Here is a 12,889-nt window from a genome sequence, read left to right as displayed (position 1 = left end):
TATTTCTTTAGTGCCGCAGTCAAACCGCCGAACCGAACCAAAAATCATTGAACATGGCACTTTTAGACTAAACCAAACCAAACTGGTCGGTTCGGATGTTTGGCAATGAATTCTAGACTTAGAAAATACTCTCATGAAGCATGTACATGTAGTTTTCGGGAAATAAAGATAATCAACATGGATATTTTTCAATCACTGGATGCACATTGTTGATAATCTGTGATTGTAATAAGCGGTACATACACCTACATGTACACTTGTTCATTATTAGATTGTGAAGTAGAGTGCTAGATTCAATCGTGTTACAAATGTGGAATGTGACAACCAAATCTATTGCATCTTATTTTAACAGATTCAACATCCTGTCTTCATAGAAAAAATGTTGGCTTTACTGTGAAATGTACCAGGGTATATATTTTAGAGGGATAACATGTATGTAGATTTCTAAGAATTTTGTGCCAGCTTGTAAAAAAACCAATCTGAATATTTGTTGATTTTTGTCTGGATACTGTAAAAAAGGGGGGATAAAGTGATGTGGCATTAACCCTAACCCCCAGGGACCATTGAAATCCTGCATTTAATGTATGGTGCAGTGTATATGTACCGGTGTAATATCATGGTGTGAAATTGACACTAAATTGACATTGAACATCACATTGTTTATTTGAAAGTGGACATAAGGTCAATACAACGTTTGACATATCGATGTGTCAAAGAGTCAAAGGAGATATGTCTTAGGCTGAGTAAGACCTTATGTCCACTCTCAAGTAAACATATGTACTGGTATAATATCATGGTATGAAGTTGAACACAAAATTGACATTGAACATCACATAGTAATGGATTTGAACATTTAAGGAAGACCAAGACAAATTTTTGCTTGGCCTACCATCGAAGGGTATGCACAGGTGGATATGAACTATTCTGGGCCAGAGATGGTTAGTTCACTAATCTTCTAGCTACAAGGGGAAGTTTTCAGTTAGTGCCCATTTTTAGTCACTCGCCAGGCGTTTTGTTTTTTCTTAAGCTGAGACAGGTTGTTAGAAAATTACTTCCCCTTCCCTACTTCCATCGTCCCAGGGCAGTGCATATTACAAACTTTACGAAATAAACCATTGTTGGAAGTTAAATTTTAACCATTTGGGTAATATGAATTCATTTCCATGGATGTGTTTATCCCCCATTCCACCATCCTAATGAAGTTTATTTTTAGTTGTTGCAAGGCTGGCAATAGTGTCAAAGTAATAATTTTCAGTGGTCCCATAGAGTCATGTACCATTTTTTTGGAAAGCTGAAAGCCTTGTGGATAAGCTGCACTAGTGATGACAGAAGTGTGACTTGAAGTAGCTTGATGCAGTATGCCTCACTGAAGGCAATAAGGCAAATTAAAATGTGTGATGTAACAGTTGACCGTACAGGATGGACAAGATTATAAGTCAACTGGAAAGGCATGATGTTTCTAGATGTGACCGAATCCTCTGTTTTATCTTTGTAGATACGATACATCTCACAGACCCAAGGATTACCTGCTGAAAATCTCTTGAGTGCTGCTACAAAAACGTCAAGATTCTTCAAGAGAGAGCAAGACACAAACTTTCCTCTCTGGAGGTTGAAGGTATTCATCTGTTTGTTTATGATGTGATATTGTTGACCTACATGTACCTGTCAACTTTCTGCTCTTGGGTCTGTCTAGCAGTTCTTCACGGAAAAACCAACTAAACGGCATCATGGTAACCATTTTCTTTTGTTGAGCCATACTTTTGCCGGCCACTTGAACAACAAAGTCTGTGAAGCCAGACCATTGTGCAGAGGTTCCAATTTGTTTAGATTCGGAGTCATAAATTATGTACGTCTGCAAATGTCACCAATACAAAATCTGGTCTGCTCAGAGGTTTGTTTTTCTAAGAAATTATGTGGCAAAGTGAAGCAATCCAAGAAAAGTTGTTGAGTTTGCTGGCTGTATGTAGTCCCCTTACTGTGTGTAGTCCTAGGATCATACGATCCATTTATAACCTGCCACATCCATCCTGTACACAGTGAGTCATTCAGAAATACTGCCAGGATCAGGCTGTCTTGATTAAAGGGGCACTCACTCTGGAACCTGTATAGATTTCAAGCCTGTAGCAGCTCTTAATGTTAGTATTTCAGCTTGGAAATTAAAGAAATATTCAAATTATTGAAAGAAACATATACATGTACTGTACATGTATCGACAGTATTTGGGCTCAAGCCTCACAATGTCAGCAGTTTATAAAAGGAAAGCTCATGTAATGGAAAGAACACTGAAAAGTGGAACACTAAATGTATGGCTTCATGTATCAATACCCCACATTCCAGTATAAGGCTTGTTTAAAGGAGCACTGACATTTATGGATAAGACATGCGTCAGTTGCGAAGATACCGGAAGGCTTGATAAAAAAAGGGCACGCACACTAACAGAACTTATTACACCTTGCAGCTAGAGATGTACCCAAGAGTACCCTCAAGATTTTCAACAACTCTGATGTACTGGCACATGTAACCCCTGGTCCATCAAATAAGTCGTAAAATAAGAGAAGACATACATGTCCTATGGTATTCAACATGTCTGCTCAAATCAAGTACACTAATTTCTCCATAAACATGATTAAGAATCAGATCCCCTGATCAATGTAGCCAGTTTAAAGTTCCATATGGACCTTTATCAGGTGGGTCATCATGCATTAGTGTAACTGTGTTATGAATATTCATATTGTGATAGGCCAGCTGCTGGTAGTAAACAACCAGGGCCAATAGGATTTAATTGAAGCTTATTTGACTTGTCACAACCAATGACATGGAAACTGGCAGGATGAGCCATCATAATCCTCAATATTTCCTGTTATCAGTTTTTATCATGGGAACGAAAATAATAATCAGGATATGGATTTGCCTGGCTTAAGAGAGTACTCTGGAAAGTAGGGTGAAACATGGAAGAAGGAGGGGAAGAAAGCATTTGTAGCAAGTTTACAAAGTTTGCAAGCTTAATAGGTGTAAACATATTTATATTTACCTGTAAGTTGTGTGAAGTTTTAATCTTTTGTCTTATATTTAAGATATTGATAGAATATATTAATAGGTATGGATAGAATGTAGTAAAGATGGAACCCTGTCATAAGCTCTGGTTTGGCATTTAAGTTTCTAGAATGGTTAAAGGCTAGAACAGTGCCTGTCCCTTTTTGTCCAATAAAGCATGACCAGTGATGAACTCTCGTAAGTTCACGATTGAGGAAAGAAACATGTAGAAAGGATAGGGCCATATTACAGTTTCATGTCACCTCTTCTAAGCAGGATGCAGTCTGTTTTCCAATTCACAAACAGTTGATAAAAACTCTGAATTTCCGTTCCAAGAACAACATTCATGACATGCCTTTGAAAAAAGTTTCTCTAGATTGTCATTCTAAGCAAAGAGGTCCTGGTTTGGGAAATTGTGAAATGTGATTCCAGTTTGGTTTTGTTCAGAGACAAGTGTATATACAATCTGCACTCCTGGGAACAATTACACATTTTATGCTAAACATCTTTCTATTCCGTAGACTTAAAGGCAACTCTCTCATTTTACCACCCAACAGCTTTTTCCCAGTTCAATTAGCTATTGACAAGCTGTCCCAATAGTTGCTTTCTGTGTTGCCAGGGTGTCCCTACAAGATAAGATAGAGTCAGGATACAGCTCATAGCTTGACACAATTTGAAGTAATCTCAGTGTGTCAGAGCTAATCAATGTACTCCCATTGGAATTAAGAGTCTGGGAGTTTAAGATACCCTACCAGTACCCCCTTCATGTACAGTATGTTGACCTGTGAGGAATACAGTTCCCAGTATAGAGACAGTGTATAGGTTGCTACTGCACATTTACTTCGAACACAGTGAGAAGATTCATTCTATAGAACCCTGTATACATGTACATGTACATCTAGTTATCATCAGTGGTTCAGTAGTTCAAGGACGTGGTGAGAATTGGGACTTAGTTTTGTTTAACTTCAATGTCTTACCGGTACATTCTGTAATGTGATGGGTTGTGCACTGTTACAGATACAAATCATAGTTTGCAGCGAAAACCAGGCAAAGTTGTATCAGTAAAAATCAGTCAAGTGACCCTTACATGTATGTGTCTGTCTGTGTACTGTGGCACGTCAAGCGGAAGGAATTTTTGACTCTGCGACTATTACAGCAAAAATAGAAAAGTACATTAATCCAATTTGCTTCTGTCCCTTAGCACTTACACATGAAATGTATAGTGTACATATTGGAAACCCACATTGTACCATGGTATGTTCACTGTATAGCAAAAACAGATCTTTTCCATGAGAAACAGGAAAAGCAGTCGACATCTGCCCTGAATCTGCAAAGTTTAACATCTCTATTTTTGTAACTTTGCTCTTGCTCAGACAGATGTTTCTTTTTCCTTGCCTTGTGCAGAAACCAAATGAGCATGAGAATGAGACAGGAATTAAAGCTAAGGAAGCCAGGAAGTACATCTTCAACTGCTTGGATGATATCGCTGGAGTTAATTTCCCTACAGACCTTGAAGGAACAGAATTGCTAGCTGAGAAAGCAGACAGGTGCAGTTTGCATTCAAGATTGAGGAAAATTGCCAATTCATCATCATTATCCTCCTCGTCAAATTACATGTAGATAATATTACTATGCCGGCCAAAATACAAAGATATTAAACTTTGGCTGCACTGTAGCCTGAGATGTGGAACTGTCAGATTTAATTTCACATTTATACATGCACATCACAAAACATGAATAAGTGGGATTAAGTTTCTTTCATGCATCTATTGAAAATGACACAGTTCACAGCTGTTTGTAACAATAACCCAGTTTTTATCCCAGAAATTCAAACCCAAGCTAAACTATAGTTTGTTTCTGTTGATTTTCGTACATACATGAATCAGTAAATCCAAAACTACATGTGTCTAGCTAGACTTCTTTTATTTAAACATATTTCTTGGTTTCCTTTTGATCAGGCGAGAATTTGTTGACTTGTTGAAGAAGATGTTGACAATCGATCCAGATAAGAGAATTAGTCCATTGGAAGCCATCAACCACGCTTTCGTTACATTGGCACACCTCGCTGAGTACGGACATTGCAGAAAGTAAGTCTGCTATTTACTGGAAGAATTCCTGCTTGAGGAGAAACACAGCAACCCGTGCTTATGACAGGCAGGCAATTTGACCTCAGAATAAAGATTGACTGTCACGTTTGTCATAGTCAAACTTATGATTTTCTTTCTACTCAAGCAGTGATGTTATTTATTGGACTGATTTGAAAGGTTGGGGAGAAATTTAAGTAGAGACACCAAATAAACAGAAATTGTTTTTATGGTGGACACCACTGCCTGAGACTTCTCGTTATTGCAGACATCTTGTTTACTTGCTCTTCATCTGTGTTCAGAACATCTAAGGGTCTTTGTAGTTGATTCACTGGTAGTCTGTTGTCAGTATCCTCTACCATATTCGGTTACCATGTCAGTGGTTATATTCAAGACACTGATATTTCAGCAAACTGAACTGAATTCTTACAACAACAAATAACAGGTTGCTGGCATTTGCAATTGGCATTGTGGAAGAGTGAGTCTATTGACTGCATTTCTGGGAGCAGTTGTGAATTAGGCAGTCCCATCTTTTACTTTCTAATTTTTTCATCTGGATTTTCAAAATCTTACAAAAGGTACACTGTACATATATTAATTTCATCTCATTTAAATTGCAAGAGTACATGTGTGGGCCTTTTACCTTTATTCTTTCTTTCTGTTTTAAGTGTGAAGTCCAGTGTACGAAGTATGGAGGTGTGCAAGCGGCCAGGACAGATCTATGACACTAACTCTGGAGCTATCCCAGCAAGCTTTGCTGGTGTAATGCCTGTGACATCAACAACAGGAAACTTGAACATTGCTTTCAACAATCAACTGAATGCAGCATTACAAAACCAGGTAGACAACATCGGTGCCATGTCTAGTTTCATTTTGTCAACACCTGTCTAGTCTGTACCGTATTAGTATTTGTTAATTCAAATAGATGGAATCATTTTGATGTGAGTACATTATTATGCATGGATACTGGTAGTTGTCAGTGCTCCATGCTCCACTGTGTTAGACGTTACACACTCATGAATATTCAGCTGTATGTTGAGCTTCGGGAAGACCTTTGTGTCTTCTGTTATTTAATCATATAATACGCTTTGGGTGACTGTCTCATTCATTTTTAAAATATTTTTTACATCAAGAAATCATCCTGTGCTGTTTTTTTAATTTGTTTGCTACTCATACTCATGACTTCAGTCATTATAACCTGTGCACAGTCTCCAACTCCTCTTAGATGTGCTGGTGACCATACGCTTGTTGTATTCTCATCATCGGCTAATTGATGTCGATTTCACATATGTATTGGACTACCTTCCAGTCCAGGAGATATTATACATCATTGCAATAATTAGCATCCTGTGTGAGGGAACTTATTTTTGGAGACATAATAGATGTTCTTCGTGTTCATTGTGTTTATCGTTTAGCCTGTAATGTGCCACACTGGAGTGCCTTGAATAGACATCCTCATATCACCACCTTCATTTGCTTGCATCGCTCTCACCAGATTCAGTAGCACATCTATCTTGTACATTTCCTTGGTTTGGTTCTCCCCATTATTTTGTTCACTGTCTTTCCAGATTTGTACCGTGATATTTTTAATGCACACCTGTTAACCCCCTTTCCCCCTTCCCTTACCTAGGGTACCTCACAGACAATCACCACCTCTGTACGACCCCAGGGTAATGAGTTTCCCTTTCTTCAGTACCATCTTCAGTCTGGTCCCTATATTCCCTATCAGCCTCCGCAGATAGCGCAACGAGTATCACAGAATGTGCAACCGCAGCAGGCAGGGACTCAGTACCCACGGCCAGATCCATTCCAACAGGTCAGTCAACCATCAGACGCCATGATAGCATCTATCTTCACTCTTATGTAGCATCTGTCTTCACCTTTATGTAGCAAGTTATGTGGTATCAGCCCAACTGCTGTCAATGGTTCATTGATGAGGAACTTTTTGTTTGTTCATTTGGTGCATGTTTTTAATTCCCCTTAAAATGGCTGCTGAGTGCACATTAGTATGAAGTCTCAAGAAAAGTCACATGAACTTTTTACTTCTTGTAGGCATTATTTTGATTGATTTTATTCTTGGCACTTGTTTTATTTCTTCCAGTAATGTGGTTCATTGATTTAGTTATGTAGACTTTTCTTGTGATAGCACAGTTTGTACAATCATAGATGCTTCAGGGTTTGTTATTTCAAGCTAAAATATTTGTCGATGTCTTAAATACCCACAATAGTTATTTTTTGTTTATATTCACGAATACATGTTGTGCTAAAGTGTACTTTTGCACTGAGCCCGTTTGATCTAGGAGACTGCAGTCCTTGCACCTGTGACTCAACTTGCTTGGGATCTCATCTGCCCAAAGGCTTTCACCCACTTCCGTTCCGAATGCAGCACCTAAATCCCTCAAAATAAACACCCCTATGACAAATCCAAGTCCATCAGTCCATACTGTCAAAAGCTGTAGTTGGCCTGAAACCCTGGGATTATCCATTTCCTAAACAGGGGTATTGTGTACTATGAGCTGTCACTTTTATGTCTTGTGGTCCCAGGTGTTGGCTTATTTTGATGTTACTTGCCTGATTGTCTTCCTGTCTCAAGATCCTTGGTGTCACATCTAACTATGGTTATCACTAAAGACTTCTATTCTTCCATCACATTAGCATGTGGTAGAACATCTATCTGTACAGTCTGTTTTGTAATTATGAACCTCATAAGAACATATATGATTTTTTGCACAGCCTTTTTGTTCTCACATTTGACTTTTTGTTTTCACTGAAGTGTAGTCTTTATGTAGCAGTGTCAAGTTTCTTTTCAACACCCGTTCATATAAACTTGAATATACCAAAGATTTGCCGATGCTGTGTGTTGAATATGAACATTGTGTGCCAGTTTTCAGATCTCATTCACTATAAGCACAGTTCAATATTGCTTCATTTGGATCGGCACAATTTTACTGGGAGTATAAAAATCCTAAAAATAGGACCTGGGCAATGTACATATGTGATGACATATCACACCTGTCTGGATTATTTATAACTGGCAAACAGATGTGGAGAGTAATGGATTTGTAGAAATCACATGCTTGATGAAATACATTTATAACCTGAATCCCTAGAGTTTGATTTAAATTTCAAGATGTTGGCAATGTTATTATATGTTGCATTTACAGTCATTGCAGATGTATCCATTAAGAGTTGAGAACAGTGTTCCCATAGTAACACAAGCAGCACAACATCAGCCTCTCACACTACAGCATCAAGTATTTACACAGGTGAGGAATTAACAAGACTCTGAAGTGTTTAGTAGAATTCTGCAAATTGTGGACAGATAATTTACTGTCTGGTTTATGGATGTGTCCATTTTGAAAAAATAAAAGTTGCCCTCCTAAGGTTTACCGAAGAATGAAATTCAATACTCAAAGTTTTCTGGAAAACAAACGAATAACAGGAACCTGTAATGGATACTTCCCTGTGCCAGACAAATAGAAATGTTTTTACATGTTAGTGCTACCAACATCCTGAACTCTCAACCTGAGCCACGTCAGTGCAGAATTCAAAGAAAGTCCTGTGTAATGCCAGTCTTTTTTTATAATGTTCCATAAATAATAGGGTCTAAATACCCTGCTCTTGAGACAAGGGAAGAGTAAATCTGATGCCGTCATTATTTTATTTTGTGACATTTGCCGTGTGTTTTGCTTGTTAGAACTCTGGACTCAATGGTCATCCAAATGGATCAGTAGTTGCCCATGTTGGTCAACCTCACCAACCAGGGGCCCCTACACACTCCTTACAACCCATTGCTTTACCCATGTCAATGGGTAATGCAGGACAGCAAGGATGGCCTGGTCCTGCTGGAGTGGGGCAGAATCAGACGGTACTCCTGAGGGTAAGAAGGACACCAACTTGCCCTAGCTGAGCCCAACTCACACACACCTGTACCTCATTCACACCCCACCCTTTATACCCCCCTCACCTATACCTGCAGTACCTGACTCATCCCAGTTGTACCCAACTTACATCCCACCTGAACTCAGCTCACAACTCAGCTGGATCTCACTTTCACCCCAGCTGTACCCAACTCGCCTCCCAGATGTTCCCAGTGTACACCTGTGTCATCCACCCCCTCATCAGACTCCCATTTACACCTTACATGTGCCATTACAAATAGCCTTGCTGTAATCCTAGATACTTCTTCTGTACCTCTACTTGCACCCCAATCTCTACCCATGCCACATCCATACCCTTAACCCCAAACACATCACACTCGCTCCACGTCAAGCACCTTGTACTAGTTTAATAATACATTAGCCTAACGCAAACCACTGTAATTTGTATTTAGTTTGATTTCTACCTCTTTGGTCCATGTAGTGGCATTTATCATCTTGTTTTGAAGTCTGGAAACCTCCCCGCCCCCCAAAAAATCTGCAACCTTTTGTATTGTTTTGTGTTGCTTTCACAGAATGGTCCAGTCCAATCCTGGCCCCCCAATGGCCAGATGTTCCTGTCACCATGGCAACAAGGGGCAGCTGCCGTGGCACAACAGCCTGTCATTCCGGAGACACAACCTCTTGCAGAGACTTGGAGGTCAGTATCCCTTGACCTTTGACACTATCTTTACATTAAAGCCTATGAAGTATACTAGATGAATGCATATCATTAACCTGTTATTTTTTATCAAGTCTGTCTGATAATGAAACCAAGGATTTCTTAAAAGTGCCCTAGGCACTATTGCTTGTAAGTGTAAACAAAGCTCTAGAGCAGAGACAATGAGAAGTTACAGTTTTGAGTGGTGGGAGGAAAACCCCAAAAGAATGTTCTAGATAAAACCCATGGAATTAGGTAGGGACTGAAAACCCAATCCACATGTGGACCAAGCTGGAAATCAAACTCGGGCCGCAGAGATGGAAGGCGGGGAAAGAAGCTCTACGCCAACCTGACCCCACAAAACACAGCCTTACTGTGGTTGAAACTCCCAACTGAGATGTAGTCTGTGATAGAGTCTTTACAAGGGCATATTTTGGCCACTCCTAACCAGAAACATGACTTCAAAGCAGCAACTTTTCTTATTTTCTGCCAGTTTGGACTTGATGAATAAATTCCAGCCTTTGGTACTCGTGTGGTGGGGCCCATGACATTATACAGGCGTAACTGAAGTTGCCAAAATGCTTAACCTATAGCCAAAGCTTAAAATTTTCATGGTTTGGGTCACCAAAACACAGCCCAGTGTGTTTGTGAAGAAGGAAATGACTTGCTTGACCCTGGCCACCTTAGCTGTAGCTAGGGGTTGGCTATGACCTGTATCTACTCACACCTGTTGGCTTTCCTGTTCCCCAAACACTTCCACACTTACTAATCATCAGCGTGATTCTTGGCAAGTGAAATTGAACAGCCATTCACACGTTATTCCTAGATACCGGTACATGTACACTTGCTTTGATCACTTGACAATCTCGCAGTAATGATTTTATGTCTAATTTCCAGCAATTTCCTTAACTTTGTTTCACGTTTTTTAACATTGTATCTCATAAAGGAAAATCAGCTTTAAAACTCTGGTCACTTTGCAAAATGACAAATGGAATTGGAATGGTATGAGTGTTGGTGCATGCGGAAACCTTTGGAATGTTACAAATGTGAATTTCATCCCTGGTTTGAAAGAAGTTGGAAATGGAAAGGAAATGTGGCCTTCCGTCTTTGCTAACTTTACTGTCACCTGAAATTGTCATAACCTGTACATTAAAGAGGAACCACCATTCTGCACAGCCAAATGCTCCTCTTTACTTGCTTGCTGTTGATAGTTTCACCCTTTGACCTATTAACTGTTACTGCTACATGTATGCAGCTAGCCATTGACTTGGCTCTGCCCATACGCAGTGCATTGATGTCTATTTTGGAGTGCTTTCACGTTATTGCTGAGTATCTTGTGCATCACAAAGCACAATTTAGTTTGTCTTTGGCTGAAATAAGGTCAGTTAAGTATATTTCATTGGTTTGTTTTGTATCTGTTTACTGTTGTGGGTTATAGACGGCAGTATGTGCCCACGGCAACGATGTCATGGCGACCATCAGAAGATCCTGCATTTATCTCTGCAGAACAAAGTCCAGCAATGTTCCATATGGATGTTGATGGGATTTATGATCATGTTGAGGTAAACATTAGTCTTTAATCATGAACTTAGATCGAAGAAAGATTGTGTCATTTTGAATCTGTTGATCTTTGTTGGACATAATGGGCCAAAGAAATGTGGTTTTAACCCTCAAAGAGCCGGGTTTTTTTTACCCATCTCACAGTTGGATTCTGGCCCCCTCCAAGAACTTGGCTGTGCAACACCTAATATGGTACCAATGTTCATAGTTTTAACTGAGGAAAGTTTGCTCCTTGTCTTGTTTTGAATAATTCCATTGTATCATGGTGCTTCTGTATTTTCACAGAGGTCACAGTACGGAGGGCATTTTCATCCCATTATGCCTCTGACTCCCCAGCATGCATTGCAGCAACCTCAGTCATGGAGTTCTAACATACCCCAAGCAACTACCAGGAGCTCACATGCAAGACTAGCCAGAAAACAAGGAGGACAGAAGTAAGTTAACCACTTGCTGCTGGGTGGATTTTTCAAGATGCCGGGTCCTTTTCAAGAGTTTCCATTTTCAAAATTTTTCAAAACTTCATCATTTCATTTAATGGCTATTTATACCTATATGAAGGACTCTTTGGTCACTACTCTAAAGCTGATAGTTAACCTTCATTGACTTATGAATATTTCAGCCAGGCCTGTAGCCAGGCCTGCAGCCATGGAAAAAGAGCCCAGATTTTGCAGTGTTACGAAACCGGCACAGTGCACTGCTGACCTCTTTTCAATAAGAGCCAGATTAGCATGCAGCGGTGTTGTGTGGCTCATCGCTGCGGTGGTGGAGAACTTTTGTCTCCGGTGGTAATCCGCTGGCTCTAAATGCCTCAAACTGTGGTATACTGTTTCAAAACAAGGCTGGATTATCTCCACTATTGAGAGCGAAAAAATGTCTGCAATGCCCAGCAGCTCAGTCTTTTGTGCTGAGCGCGGCCTTTTGTTATAAGGCCCAACTCTTTTGTCCCAGTTCTGGGCTCCCCGGCTCTGCATACAAAGCCTATGTACTCGAAAACGGGTCGCCCGGCAGGGACTGGTTAATCAGAAAAGAATCGTCTGCGAAACAATCCTGACCCCACTCATTTAATTATAATAGTCCTCAATCCTTCAATTTCAATATGATTTTACACACACCCTAGGGGATTAGGGTTAAGATTGCCTCAAAGATGTGTCCTTGACAGGAAACGATCAACCTTCAAATACCTCTATTAGCACTAGAAACCATGCAAGCAAAATGACTGACATATTGCAGTTGAATTAGGGTTATAGGTGAATGTTGCCATTTCATAGCGATGAGAAATTACAGACTTCCTTTTGAGCGTAGCCAGTAGAAACCAGCTGTGCTATATATAGGTGATCAAGCCCAGCGTATGGTGTATGAGTCAAGCGTTACAGTGTTTGTAGCCTTCTAATCTCTAACCTTCCTAGACGTCCCCACTGCTTTGACTTCCATGGAGTATTACGATGATTACTCACCTTATTAAGACTACACATGGATCTACTCATTGCCAAGTTGATAACAATCTCTAGATCCTTGTCATAACCCACACATATTAGTAAGTTTTAATTTAGTCCCTTTAGCGCTTTGTTAAAGCTGTTTTTGCAAAGAAATTCAGGCATACAGCTTTTCCTTGGATCAGCTGGTTCTTGGTTTTC

General features: G+C 39.8%; 1 protein-coding gene across 1 annotated transcript in view; it reads left to right on the top strand.

Moving 5' to 3' along the window:
• The window catches only part of LOC110987363 (uncharacterized), a 35,379-nt gene that overhangs the window by 13,026 nt on the left and 9,464 nt on the right, over positions 1-12,889 (top strand). The window contains exons 4-13 of the mRNA XM_022250047.2: positions 1,496-1,615; positions 4,438-4,580; positions 4,992-5,120; positions 5,786-5,957; positions 6,748-6,933; positions 8,282-8,383; positions 8,815-8,997; positions 9,571-9,695; positions 11,134-11,257; positions 11,541-11,689. Coding sequence (XP_022105739.1) covers positions 1,496-1,615; positions 4,438-4,580; positions 4,992-5,120; positions 5,786-5,957; positions 6,748-6,933; positions 8,282-8,383; positions 8,815-8,997; positions 9,571-9,695; positions 11,134-11,257; positions 11,541-11,689 — 1,433 coding nt within the window. The remainder of the gene's footprint in view (positions 1-1,495; positions 1,616-4,437; positions 4,581-4,991; positions 5,121-5,785; positions 5,958-6,747; positions 6,934-8,281; positions 8,384-8,814; positions 8,998-9,570; positions 9,696-11,133; positions 11,258-11,540; positions 11,690-12,889) is intronic.

Source organism: Acanthaster planci, linkage group LG20, assembly GCF_054643075.1.
Source record: "Acanthaster planci isolate LZ-2023a linkage group LG20, COTS_SCS, whole genome shotgun sequence".
Classification (NCBI taxonomy): Eukaryota; Metazoa; Echinodermata; class Asteroidea; order Valvatida; family Acanthasteridae; genus Acanthaster; species Acanthaster planci.
Note: the sequence above shows the minus strand (reverse complement) of the source record. Positions and strands in the feature narration are given on the sequence as shown.